Below are 12,962 nucleotides of genomic sequence, written 5' to 3' on the forward strand. Positions count from 1 at the left end.
ACCAGGAACATGAGTTATGGGCCTGCCCTTTACAGGAGGGCTGGCTGCTCAGCCCTGCCTGTCAGATGGGTCCCTCCTGCCTGATGGTGAGCTCTCCCAGCCAGCAGCTCGCTGCATGGCACATCTGTGTGAATGTGGCCCCCATGCTAATGTCTCTCTGAAATGGAGCTGAGAAAGCTGTTAACCTCAGTTAGCCACCTGTCCTCACTGTGACCCGGATAAATCACCGGAGCTGGGGCTTCCAGGGACTCTCCCTCCAGGCAGGGGAAATGGATGGCTGTTCCGCACGGGTGCTACCCAGAGAGGACTGAGTTTCCAGCTCCTGATGGAGAGGGAGTGGGGGGACTTCTGCTCCCAGGAGCTGTGCCTGGGTGTGGCTCCCATCAGGCTGCAGCCCTAGCCATCCGTCGTGCCCTGGAGCCCGTGGCAGCCAGGCACTGGAGTGGCCGGTACAGTTCCCCAGGGTCCAGGAGCCCAGGTATGCTGACCGCCTTATGACTCCCATGTCCCTTCCTGTGCCTCAGGCAATTGCTCCATGATAGGCTGCAGTTTGCATTGGAAGGGAAATAACACACGACCTGTCCCCCCCCACGGTGCCCACTGCCCATGCCACAGTGGTGAGAGTGGTTAGTTGGGGCTTTGGTGTCCACAGGCTGTCTCTGCTTTGCTTTGCTGCGCTCACAGCCATGGAGGCTGCGCAGTCGGACGGGGGGTGCCACAGACCTTGGTGTAGCCACTGCCACCGCATGCACAGCATGCAGCACTGCATTGTGGACAGCGTCACATAGGCAGGGGTGGCTGGGCTCGGCTGGGTGAGCTGCAGTTCCCTGCAGTGAGCCGTGTGTTTCCCGCCAGGTGGAGGATTGGGTGGCCAGCCTGAGGAGCAGTGAGCGTGCCAGGGAGTGCCTCTCCCGTGAGGCAGCAGTGTGCGAGCGGGAGGAGCAGGCGGCAGAGCAGGCGTTGCTGCGGCAAAGAGCGGCCGGGCTGCAGGATGAGCTGCGGAAGAAAGAGGCCGCAATGCACAGGCTGCAGACAGAGCTGCAGGATGCCAGCCGGCTGGTAAGAAGCATGCAGCACCCTCCCGAGCTTGCGGGCCCAACTGGCAAGCACCAGTCTCACAGCACTCCCCCAGCGGGGCCACAAGCACACTCTGCAGCGTCAGCCAGATGGCTCTTCTTGCTCACAAGGAGGTGGGCCCGCTCATCCTTTCTGGTGCCCATGACCCACAAACTCACTGATCCAGAGGGAGAGGTCTGGCTTCCCCCTCACAGCTTTGCCTATGTGCCTGCCCTGGCCCAGTGACGCACCAAGGGGACTGCCACGGGCAGCCGGGCTTAGCAGGTTCCAGTCGGGCGCAGTCAGGGGTTTTCCTCCTCCAGCAGTCCTCGTGTCACTGCCACTGCATCGCTCCCCAGTCCTTGTACTCTGTGCCTGTGTCCGTGTCAGTAGGGGAAGGAGAGGAACTTGACCCCCATTTCAACTCCAGAAGGCGGGGTCCAGGGGCTCGTATGAGACGCCGAGCCCTCATTGATGCCCAGAGCTCCTGACTTCCAGCCTGCACCCCAGGACCGGCTGCACTTCTTCAGTTGCTGCTTCTTTCCATGCAGGAAGCAGCCCCATGCCTTTGCTTCCTGAAGGGCCTCTCCCCACAAGGCTGGGCCTGTCTGGTCCCTTGCAATGCCTTGCAAACTTACAGGCAGGGGCAGCAAGTTCCTGCTTTCCCACTGCTGGCACCCAAGTATCTCACTGGCCTCATGAATGCTCTTGAAAGACCATAGCAGCCTGCCACTGCTCATAGTTTTATAGTAGGTAGGGTAGGAAGGGACCTGAGCAGATCATCAAATCCGACCCCCTGCCATGGCAGGAAAGAGTGCTGGGGTCAAACGACCCCGGCCAGGTGATTATCCAGCCTCCTTTTGAAGACCCCCAGGGTAGGAGCCAGCACCACTTCCCTTGGAAGTTGGTTCCAGATCCTAGCCGCCCTGACAGTGAAGTAGAGCCTCCTGATGTCTAGCCTGAACCTACTCTCAATCAACTTATGGCCGTTGTTCCTTGTTACTCCCAGTAGTGCTCGGGGGAACAGGGACTTTCCCCAGTGCCTGCTGGTGCCCCTTGGCCAGTTTGTAGATGGCCAGCAGATCTCCCGTCAGCCTTCTCCTGTGGAGGCTGAACAGGTTCAGGTCCCATCGCCTCCACTTGTGGGGCCTGCCCTGCTGCCCCCCGATCATGCGAGTGGCCTCCTCTGAACCCTGCTCACTGCCTTTCTCCTTTTCTTTGACTTGTCTGGGTCTGTGGAGGATGATTTCCCTGCTACGCCACATGCTTGGGTCATGCTAGGCCCATATGGCTGCAAGTCAGCCCCGCGAAGGTAGCAGGTGGATTGCCCCACACATCGTAGCCTGCAGCCAAATGAATTTGAGCCTCTGACACAGGGCTGTAAAGCAGACGTGGCTGTGGTCGGTTGGCAGGAGGCCCCATGTTCTGGAGCAGTAGAATCGCTTCTTGCTTGGCCCTGTGGCTTGAAGTGCTGCTCACGTTGGTCAGGGCCCGGGAGATGCACCAGCCAGCGCAGGAACGTGTGAATGCTTCTGTCTGAGCAGCAGACCTGCACAGCGGTAGCGCTGCAGAAGAGGGGCCTGCACCTGGGACTGCAGGGCTGGGTCTCCCCAGGAGGGAACATGTGCCCAAACCTGAGGGGTTGCTCTCCTGGGCCCAGCATGGGGACACTGTTTTGTTTCCAGTGCCTGTCCCGACTCTGCTGTTACTGGCTTTCTGACACACCACCATTGGCCCCTGGGCTGGCTGTGACATCCTCGTCCCCACACCGTAATACCACAGTGCTGCTTTCCCCAGGGTCCTTAGTGGACTTCTTACAGCACTCTTCCTCCACCTTCCTGGCCATGGGGAGCTGTGCGTGGCGTGGCGTGGCGTGGCGTGGCGTGGCGTGGCGTGGCGTGGTGGTGGCGGCTTCTGGTGCTCCCAGCTCTCTAATAATAAGGCACATGAGAGTCTGGGCATCGGCCTCAGGATGTGCTGAAACCCAGCAAGGAGCAGAGATGCTACTGACAGCATAAACACGCGAGCAGCCTCGGTGGGCTGGCGTGGGGAGGCGGCACATCTGCGCAACATGTGCTGCTTGTGCCTGGGGCTCCGGAGCAAGCCGTGTGGCTCTGCCCCTGGCCACAGAGATAAGGCGAGCCCAGGCCAAGATGCAAGTGCAGATCTGCTGTCAGGACTCCTGGTTCAGTTCCCAGCCAAGGAGCTGCGTGCTGACTCCTGCACGCACGCCCAGTCGCCCTTTTCGCTCCAAGCCTTTGGTGAGAGACCACCCAGGGAAGCAGCAGAAAGCTGCCATCTGCCCGGCACATGGCCACAGACAGGCAGGGCCAAGGTAGGGCTGAGCTGGGTGTCCCATGGGCCGGATGGCCTATCACCTGTGCCTCTTGGCTGCAGCAGCACCAGCTGTGGGAGACTGGCCCCTGCCAGCCCCAGGGGGGCCTTTTGGGCATGTCTGCGGTTCTTCTAAGGGCTGCTCAGACAGAGCTGCCTGCTTTTAGTACAGACTCAGAGCAACAGGTAATGGAGGAGTCTGCGCACCGCATCCTGTCAGCTCGCACCTTTCTGCCGTGCTGGGGTCATTTTAGCACCTTGCAGGGCGGAGGTGAGCACATTGCGACTGCACCGAGCTGCTTGTGCCGGGGAGGTGCAGTGTGTGCGCGTGCATGCCTGAGCTCTGGGTGGATCAGTGGGAGATGCACATGAACGCACGCATGCTGTGCACTCCGGGGCCAGTGGGCAGAAGGGCACATGTGATGTCCATAAGGGCTTGTACTTGTGGGCACGCTGAATGGGAGGGCAGGGTGGAGAGCATGCAGACGTACCATGTCTTGAGGGATGGGGTGAGTTTGCCCGGGGATGTGGCTTCAAAGCTTGGGCCAGGCAGTCTGTGTGTGTCTGCAGGAGTCGTTGGCGGCTGTGTGTGAAGCGTGGTTGTGGCACGGGGTAGCTATAGTCGGGGACCTGTCACTCGTACTGCGAAACATGGATGATTGCCGAGGGAACAAACAACGTTGCTGCTGGCTGAAATGGCCTGCAGGGCTGGCTCCCGACATCTGCCTCTGTAAAGGAGGAGTCCGCGGGCTGCGGAGGAACAGGCATCCTCCAGGCTGCGGTGGTCATGGAGCCACGGCTGTTTGCACAGCCGCAGAGCCTTGAGGAGAGGCTGGGGGAACGATCTTGGAATCCAATGAATATTTACACTTGCATGGCTCCAGAGCCAAGTCCAATCACAGCACTGCGGTATGCAGGCTTGTGCATCAAAAGAGAAGGAGGGTAGAGATGGAGCTGCCTTTGGAGCGGTGTATAAACACAGATCTTGCTTGTGGCAAAACTAAAATGCTTTATTTCTGATAGGAGCAATTTATTCTTCAGGCATGATATTAGCAATTTATTCTTTGCATGATATTAGAAGTTGCCTGGCTGGGTTTTGAAGTGAGAGTCTTCCATGGATGGTCTTTAATTCAGAGGGAAGGGAAGGAATGGGGAGAGCTGTAGCCTATAATTTTGGCTCCATGCTAACAGGCTCCAGAAACGGGTGTTTCCACGCAGGTGTAGAGATGCCTCTGCGGTTGCAGCACAGTAGTTCGGAAGGAGCTGCCCCTCCTTTATGCTTCTGATCTGAACGAGCGCGATGTGCAGTTGCCCACCGTGTTTACACAAGCGGTTGCGTGACCCCGCACAGGGCAGCCAAGGGACCGAGTAGACGAGATGGGTGTTCATCGTGACATCCTGAGGGACTGGGCTGGGCGCAGAAAGAGAAGGGAAGGTCCGTGTAAACTCTTGTGTGGATAAAAGGATGGGGGTTTGCACCTGCTTGGACTGGTGCAGGGGCTGTGCGTGGTAGGCTGCCTGGCATCGCTGAGGGCTCTTGCAGAGATGGCCAAGGATGCTGAGGGCCCAGCACCACGGACATGCTGCCTGGCAGGACTGAGTGCAAGGAGCTGTGCCAGCGGCTCATACGTGTCTCTGAGCACTGGTATGCAGTGCCCTGGCTGGGGGATTGGAGTCCTGGGCTGTCGGCGGGAGAAGCGCGGGTGTAGCAGAGCTTCAGCAAGCAGGGAGGCCAGTCCAGGCAGGTGTAGGATGTCTGTAAAGCTCACCTGGGCAGAGCAGAGCGAGGCTGGCGTGTTACAGTCCAGAGGGCAACTCGGCAGTGGGCAGACCAGGCCGACACGGCTGTGAGGGCTGCGTGGTTGAGCATGTGACGGATCTGGCACGCGCACCGGGTGCCCAGCATCCTGAGCAGGCAGTGGGCAAGCTAGTGTTGGTTTCCGCCCTGAGTACGTAACCGGAAAGGTCAGCAGCATTGTGGGGGCGAGCAGCACAAGCCTCGGGGCAGCAGAGGGAGCTTTGCAGATTCCCTGAAACCACAAACCTAGAAGAGCCGCTTGATACAGGGAAATGGAGACCAAGGTCCTGGGCCAGGCCCAGGCCTGTAGACACCTGAGCAAGGCCTTGTTCTGTATTGCAGGGATTGCACAGCCAGATTGGCCGGTGCCAGCCGTGTTGTATCCCACGCCTCCCAGTGTGCAGGAGCAATCTGGGAGCCCACGCTGTGTGGTTAGCAGCACTGGTTGCACTTAATACCTGGCCAGGAGGCGAGCCGATGCCATGGGACCAGGCTGCACAAGGCAGGACAGCTGTAAGGACAGCGCTGATTACTATGGAGCCACGCACCAGGGCTGGTGCAGCACGGACCTTGCATGCCGGCATCTCAGACTCCCGAGAGCTCGACTCAAGGGCTGCTTGATCTGCAGCTCTCGCTGCCTAAGCTGATGTGTAGCACCTCTGCAGATGGAGGCTTGTGCCCTTGGAGCAAGTTATAACCATCTTCTCTGCTACTCCCCACTGCACATCAAAGAAGAAGTCCTCACTCTGCTGCAGATGTCCCAGTGTCCGTGACCGCACAGCTAGTGGCTGGGGAAACAGAGCTACTGCAGAGAGTCGCTCCATGAACTGACATCACGGGCATGTCTTGGAATTACCTCCCTCCTTGCTGCGCCTTGCACGTGAACCTTGGATTGAGCCCACGTTGAGCCAGGGAATCTGGCTGGGACACTTCACAGCTGCCTTCATGCACTACCTGCAGGAGCCTAGCCCGTCCGCACGTAGCAGGGCCCCTGGCCTGCCCGGCATCTCAGGAGTGGCATTCACTCTGCCTCCTTGTTGCTCGCTGGCTCGAAGCAGAATTTCAGCAGATCCTTAGCATGCAGCAGGTCCTGACTTGCCAAGCAGTGCCAGGCTGGCAGGCCACGTGGGCACAGTGGGCTCAGCATGCCTATGCAGCTCTCTCTGTGCTGTCTCAACATTACAAAGTCTTTCCTGAGCTCCTGGGCCGTGATCACTCCTTTGTGATGCCAGGACTTCTGGGAACATCCGTGCCACTGCAACAAAGACCTGCCCCCACGCACCGGCACATGTCACCCCTGCCGGTGCCTGCTGTTGGCGCACGTGAACCCAACCTGCAGCTGCGCACAGGCAGCAAATGGTGCGTTCTCCTAGTCCACGCTGTTGGCTTGTTATTGCGGATTCATGGACTCAAGTCAGGTGGGACCATTGGTCTTTCAGTCTGACCTGCGTTTCACAGGCTAGAGATACTCCTGGTAACAAACATCCAGCTTGGCAACGAATGACTGACGAACCCATCGAGACTGAGTGCCCTGGAAGACGTTTGGGAAAGGGGAGTCCACGGGGCTGTGTGCTTCTGCACCCTCCTTTCCAAACCATTCCTCCAGCAGTAGCCAGTCCCCACGGCGGATGAAGCCTGCATTACAGGAACAGGATATTCCTGGTTTCCTAAGGTTGAAGTTTGCTGTACCAAAGTTCGTTTTCTCCGGGCAATGGGAGATGTGAGGTTAGCCAGTCTCCACACTCCATCATCCAGGGCAGCCTCAGCTGCATGAGGATGACGGGCTGGGAATGCTGTTGTGTTGTTGCAGCCTAGTTGGCCGGGGAACATGCACAAAGCAGCTTTTTTTGAGCCCGTCTTGTGTTGGATGCGCATCCGTTACTGTTGTAATGGTACTTAGCATGTCCTCTCTCTGCTTCTCCTCCAGGCCCCAGGAAAGGCAGCTTGTGCCTGACAGCATCTAAGGTACCACCAGGCAAAGCTTTCTTCTTGCATGGCACTAGCACAGCTGTGCATTTGTGCGTCTTGTAGGCTCCCATCTGTGCCCAGTTCCCCAGCCCTGGGGCTCCCCGCGCACGCTCCTACCACTTCCCTCTGTCCACGCTGGCCTCACAATCCCACTCCTGCACCCTGTCCCCAGTCGTACATCACGCCCTGGTCCTTCTGTCTCCCCCCAGATCTTCCCTCACTGTCCGGCTCTCCTCCGGCCGGGGCAGCTTGCAGCTTTGCCAGGGAGACGTGTTGTGTCAGTCGTACAGTTGACATGCGGCATGTGCAGGCTAATGGCTGTGACTGAGACCAGAGCCAAGCATGATAGCATGCTGGGATCATAGCTGGGGGTTTCCACTTTCCACTTGCTCTCTCCTCCTCCTTCATCCACCCCCCTCTCCACCTTTTGCTGATTTGGTCTCACAATTCCCTACAGAAATGGAGGGCAGCTCCTAACCAGCCCTGTGTCATTTTGATCTGCAGGTGCAAGAAGCAAAGGCCCAGCTGGCCGGAGCAGAGGCAGAAGTGGTCTCCACGAGGAGCAAATGCAGTGCAGCACTGAGAGAGGTACCACCCATCAAAGCGCACCCCGCGATTGCTATCCTTGCCCAGGCAAGGACCCCACTTCCAGCACACGCGGGAGGCGTTCCCACCACCCTCCAGGCTGGCTGAGGGAAATGAGAAGTTAGCTTTGATTGCACCTTCTGTTGGGTACACAGTGTTGGTCTAGTGGGCAGGTAGCTTAGACTCTAGCTGCTTCTCCCCCAGGCCTGAGCAAGGGCATCTTGTTCTCCGTGGGGTGTTGCAGTGGGGACCCAGGGTGGGGTGGGCAGCACCTGGCACCTGTGCTCCCTGCTTCAGTTCAGGACTTGCCAGTATTGGAAATCCAGTCCCAGCAGCAGCCAGGCAGGTTCCCAGCACTGGTGTCGTCCTCACTGGTCCCCGTGATGTTTGTTTTTGCACATCCGTTCCTGCCTCTCTCCTTCCTCGTGGAGCGGACTGGCTCCCTGGAGCTGCAGAGGGTTTTTAATATGTATTTTTCAAGTGACCGGCTGGGTCCCTGGCAGGGATAATGAGATCATTTTCATTTGCAGAATGCAAAGCCGTGCAAGACTTTCCTGTTCGTTATTTCTCCCTGCTAGACTCTGACCATGCTGCTGGTGGGGTGTGTGTGTGTGTGTTGATATTCCACACCAGCCGAACGTACAGTGTCTGCTCCAGACAGTACCCAGATGTGATTAGACCTGAGGTACCGGTTTCCTGTGAACACAGAGAATTGGAAATTATCACTAGAACGGCAGAGCAATAACCTTTCGGGCTCATTAGCATTCTACCAACGAAAACTCTCTTCCTGTTTTCCCTTTCATGAGTCTCGCCCGGTGCCGCAGACTCTCAGTGTGTGGGCGGTTGGGACCCTCCTCTCCCCCGTTTCATCTGCTCGTCAGGTTCAGGCAGAGATTTTGCATACTGCATGTTTATGTTCGCCGCCTCCTGGGAAGCGTGCCGTAAATCTGAGGGCAACGTCTCTATTGAGGAGCTGGCTGGTCTCCGGCCTGTCACCCCAATGCCTGCACCTGCTTTTGCCTGCTCCTGAGCAAAGGGAAAGCACTGCTCCCCGCTGTAGTTCAGGGACCAAGAGGGAGGGTGGGAGGCTTTGCAGGCTGCACCGTCCTGCCTCTGGGACTGACATTGGGGCCCGAGGAGCAAGGGGGGCTCACAAATGCTCCAAGACAGGCCAGGGCTATTGTCTGTCTGCGGCAGCCTCCTGGTTGGCAGGGCAACTCTAACCACTGTGGCTGTAGTGTCTGCCCCGGCGCTGCCCGCATCCCACGCCCTCCACCCTCTGCCCTATGCGGGACCCATCGCCTTGTGCACGGTGTTGCTCCCATGGGCTGTTCACAACTGGTGGGGCAGAGGAGCGTCCGGTGACACAGAACCGTATGACTATTAAACAGATGGGAAATCGGTGTTTATGGAATTTGGGCTTTAATCGTATTACTGAAAGTATTTGGCAGGGGAAGCCATGTGAGCGCAGGCTGCGGAGCTGCCTTTGATCTGTGGCACGCTCCCTTTGGGGTATTTTCCACGACTGATACAGACTCTGCTTAGCCCTGGACAGTTTCCCTGGCTGCATCAGCCAGTGATCACAATGATAAAACCAGAGCCAGAACCTCCCGGTTGGGCTGTTTCCGTCTCCTCAGGAGCTCAGGCGAGCGTGCCAGCTGCTCACACAGCAGTGCAAGGGACCTAGCACGTCTCACCCAGCCACATACCCACGCCCGCTGTAGTGTACACACACACGTGTGTCTGCTGTGTGGCTCCAGGCTGTACAGGGATTGCGACGGCTTCTGTGCTTGTACTTATGGGCTATTATATCTGCTTATAAGGTACTTATCAGCGGTGGCATTTCTAAACTGCCTCTCCCTGGGCAGATGAAATGTGCTGGGGTGATTACAGGTTGAAGCTCCATTGTTGGAGTTTTTTAATATTAAGTGTGAAAAGCCCCGTTTTGTCCTGTGCTGTAATGCTGCGTGCGATTAGAAGATCGTGGCGGAGGTGAGTGCAGCCACAAATACTTCGCTTGTGCATCTCCCACTAATGAGTTTCCAATGAGCGGCATCGGGAGTCATAATTTGATAGTCGTTCCGAGCAGAGCAGTGCTGCGCAGCATCGCTCGTCCCCATTGTCCCGTCTCGCTGCGCGTGTTGATCGGGCATTAAGAAAACATGTCCCTCCCCTCCCAGAACGCCAGGCTGGGGGAGGCTTTAAATTCTTACGGTTTTTTTATTCTTTCTCTTCAGAGGAACACAACTAGGAAATGATTGGATCTTTGACAGAACAAAGGTATTTTTGATGGGCTCTGTAATATACTGTGTTAATGCGTCCAGTCCCTCATTGTCTGCTGTCTGATCCCATCCTTCTGCCAGACAGTCACTGCGGGATGAGTCACTTTTAATGTCTGATAATCAAGGTGAATTTTCAAAAAGCTGCCATTTCAGAATCACGCACTATATCACGGTGCCAGGCCGGGCGCGGGCCGTAGGAAGGCAAAGAGAGACATCTACCGCCCTGCCCGGGTACTGCACGCCGGAGCCGGGCCCCCAAGACTGTCTGGAGGCTTTCATTCCATCAAGACATGCATCCTGGGAAGCAGACGGCGTTAATTACAAATTAAAAATAACTTCAGCACTAATGAAAATTATACATGCAGGAGGAAAGGTCTTAGTTAAAGCAGACAAGGGGATGGAATTAGCGATCAGCCGTTTGGGGCTGGATTCTGTACCTACGGAGTGGATCATTGCCCATTCAGTACCAAGCGCACATGCGGAGCGAGGCTTTCTCCCCCAAATGCTGCACGAGCAGCCAAACCTGCCCAGAAATGAATTCAGGCCAGAGAGCCTGCCAGGGCAGCAGTGGGGAGCTGAGAGCCCAGTCCTCGAATGCAGAGGGGGAGGATTTTGGATTCAGGCGAAGGAACACGGCCCTTTGTGGATGGGGTTGTCCACTCCAAGTGCTGCGATCCCTGGCAGACAAAGGCTGATTAAAGGCACATCGGGTCATGTGTCCCAGGTATCCCCACTCCTCGCCAGGAGGGGAGTGCAGCCAGTTATCTGTGCCGGAGCGGCGATGCGCTGTTATATAATAGCCCAGATGAGCACCGACAGACTCTGTGTTATTCTGAAAGCTGAGCACCTATAAATAGACACAGGATATGTTGATGAGAGGGATGCTGCTGTGATTTAAAGCCAGCACTTTGAAGCCTTGTCCCCCCACGGCCAAGACGTGCAGCATAGCTGGGGCATAAAAGCACCAATGTGCCCATGGGTGCCGCAGCGGCAGGTCAGTGCCAGCACCAGCCTCCTCTCCCCTCTACTTCCCCAAGGAGAATGGCTTCTCCCAGGACTGCTGCAGCTCTTGGGCAGATTCCTGCGTCTCCCTCATGCGGAGAGACTCGAACACCTACGTCATACCTCACCGAGTGGTGCCCACAGCCCGCTGCATGCTTCTGCCGCACTCTGCTAAGCAGCAGCCTTGCAGCCAGCGTCGGGTGGTTCTTCTGTGCACCGGCCCCTCCAGCATAGCTGCCCTGTGAACAAGCCTGGGTCCAGGCACTGTGCACAAAGTTGGCACTGGGTCCTCACCAGTTTGCTCCATCTGCTTGCTGCAGGCTTTCCTTAGGGCCTTCCTGCCAAGTTCAAGGCATCTAAGAGCACCCTTGCATAAGGCATTTGTGCTCCCTTGGGGCAGCATGAGGACCCATGAGCACAGGCGTGTCCCTCATGCCAGAAATGCCTCTAGACCGCCTTCACCCAGCTCAGCAGGCAGCAGCCATCCTCTGGGGAGCTCACGCGCTGCCTGTGCATCTCGGGGAGGAGAGGCCAGGGTGGGTCACCAGAGATGCACACGCCAAGAGGGACCACGCCTGCCTTCCCATGAGCTCTGGGGGAGCTCCGCTGCTTGTCTTGATGGCAGGGCCTGTCACCTACATCAGCACCGTGGGGAGCAAGACACCCAGCAAATGGCACCAGAAAGTACAAGGCAGCTGCTCCGGGCATCATGTCCAGGAGACCTGGGCGCGAGGGGGTTGGAAGGCTGCTTGCCTGGGGTGACAGGTGCCCAGCCAAGAGTTTCACGGGTCTGGCCCCTAAGTGTCTCCCGCTGCTAGGAAGCTGCTTTCCCTCTCCAGTCTTGGTTCCTTGTGTTGGTTGCATCTGGGGTGGTGGCAGCTCCCTGCTCTGCGATGGTTTGGAGAACGGGGAAGCTTTTGCAGGATTGGTGCCTGGCATCAGCCGGCGGCACAGTGGAAGCCCCCCCACAAGGCTTGGGCCTGCGATGCTCCGGTCAGAGCTGGGCATCTCCCGAGGCCTGTGCTGCAGAGAGTGGGAGGGCTGCAAATCGAGGGGATGGTGTGGAGGACAGGAGCGCCTCGTTTGCAGCACCCCATCTCGCTCCAGCTGAAGCTTTGCTTTGCTGTTGGCTGCAACAGGGCGGCCCTTGGCAGTGTTTGCAGCAGTGGGGGGAGCCGCTGCAGGGCGTTCTTGGTGGGGGCACATCTGCTTCGGGGCTGAAAGAGCCCAGCTCTGCTGCCCTCGAGCACCCGCAGGGAGGCAGCAGGGCCTGTGGCTTCCCTGCCTGATGGGCTGTTTTACAGGTGGGTTTGGCTTTCTGTGTGCTGAGAGCCGTGTATGCGAGGGAGGGCAGAGCACCCAGCTGCAGGACAGGCGTCTGCCACGTGACAGGCATCTTGTGCCGCCTGCGCGTGGAAGCACGCGTGTCTGCGGGAGGCAGCAGATCCTGCAGTGGCTCCAAGTTGCAGGGTGCTTGGCATTTTTCTGTTGGGTTGCTCTGCTTTCATGGGGCCGGGGGTACTGCCACATGTTTCTCTAACAGCGCTTGACCTCTGTCATGGAGACTGACCCCACGGTAGCGTGGACCTAAGAGGAGGAGATGTGGGTGTTTTGCTGTCAGAAAGGTGGGCCCGCCTTACCCTTTGCTATCAAATAAGTAGCACAGGCCTCCTGCGCATGCGCCCGGACACCTTACTAGAGTGCAGTTGGTGTGGTCAGTGCTTCCCAGGGAAGCGCGGGCCCTGGCTAAGCACAGCTGCTCTCCCATGGCCCTCTTCAAAGGCCCGTGGTCAGGTGCATTTGCCGTTGGCACTCATGAAAGTATTTTTCCACCCCTCCATAACTAAGACGCGGATGCCAGTCTCTTAGTCAAGTGTCTGGGTGACTGTCTTCGCGTCCTTGGTGTGGAATAGGGCCACCCACGAGCAGGGTTTCAG

The 12,962-nt window shown here is 57.7% G+C and overlaps 1 protein-coding gene across 2 annotated transcripts in view; it reads left to right on the plus strand.

Annotated features, from left to right (window-relative positions):
* The window catches only part of PMFBP1 (polyamine modulated factor 1 binding protein 1), a 145,772-nt gene that overhangs the window by 116,898 nt on the left and 15,912 nt on the right, over positions 1-12,962 (plus strand). For both annotated transcript variants that reach the window (XM_059714012.1, XM_059714013.1), the window contains 2 exons: positions 856-1,059; positions 7,661-7,744. In XM_059714012.1, the coding sequence (XP_059569995.1) occupies positions 856-1,059; positions 7,661-7,744 (288 nt within the window). The remainder of the gene's footprint in view (positions 1-855; positions 1,060-7,660; positions 7,745-12,962) is intronic.

Source organism: Alligator mississippiensis, chromosome 10 (genome assembly GCF_030867095.1).
Source record: "Alligator mississippiensis isolate rAllMis1 chromosome 10, rAllMis1, whole genome shotgun sequence".
Taxonomy (NCBI): Eukaryota; Metazoa; Chordata; order Crocodylia; family Alligatoridae; genus Alligator; species Alligator mississippiensis.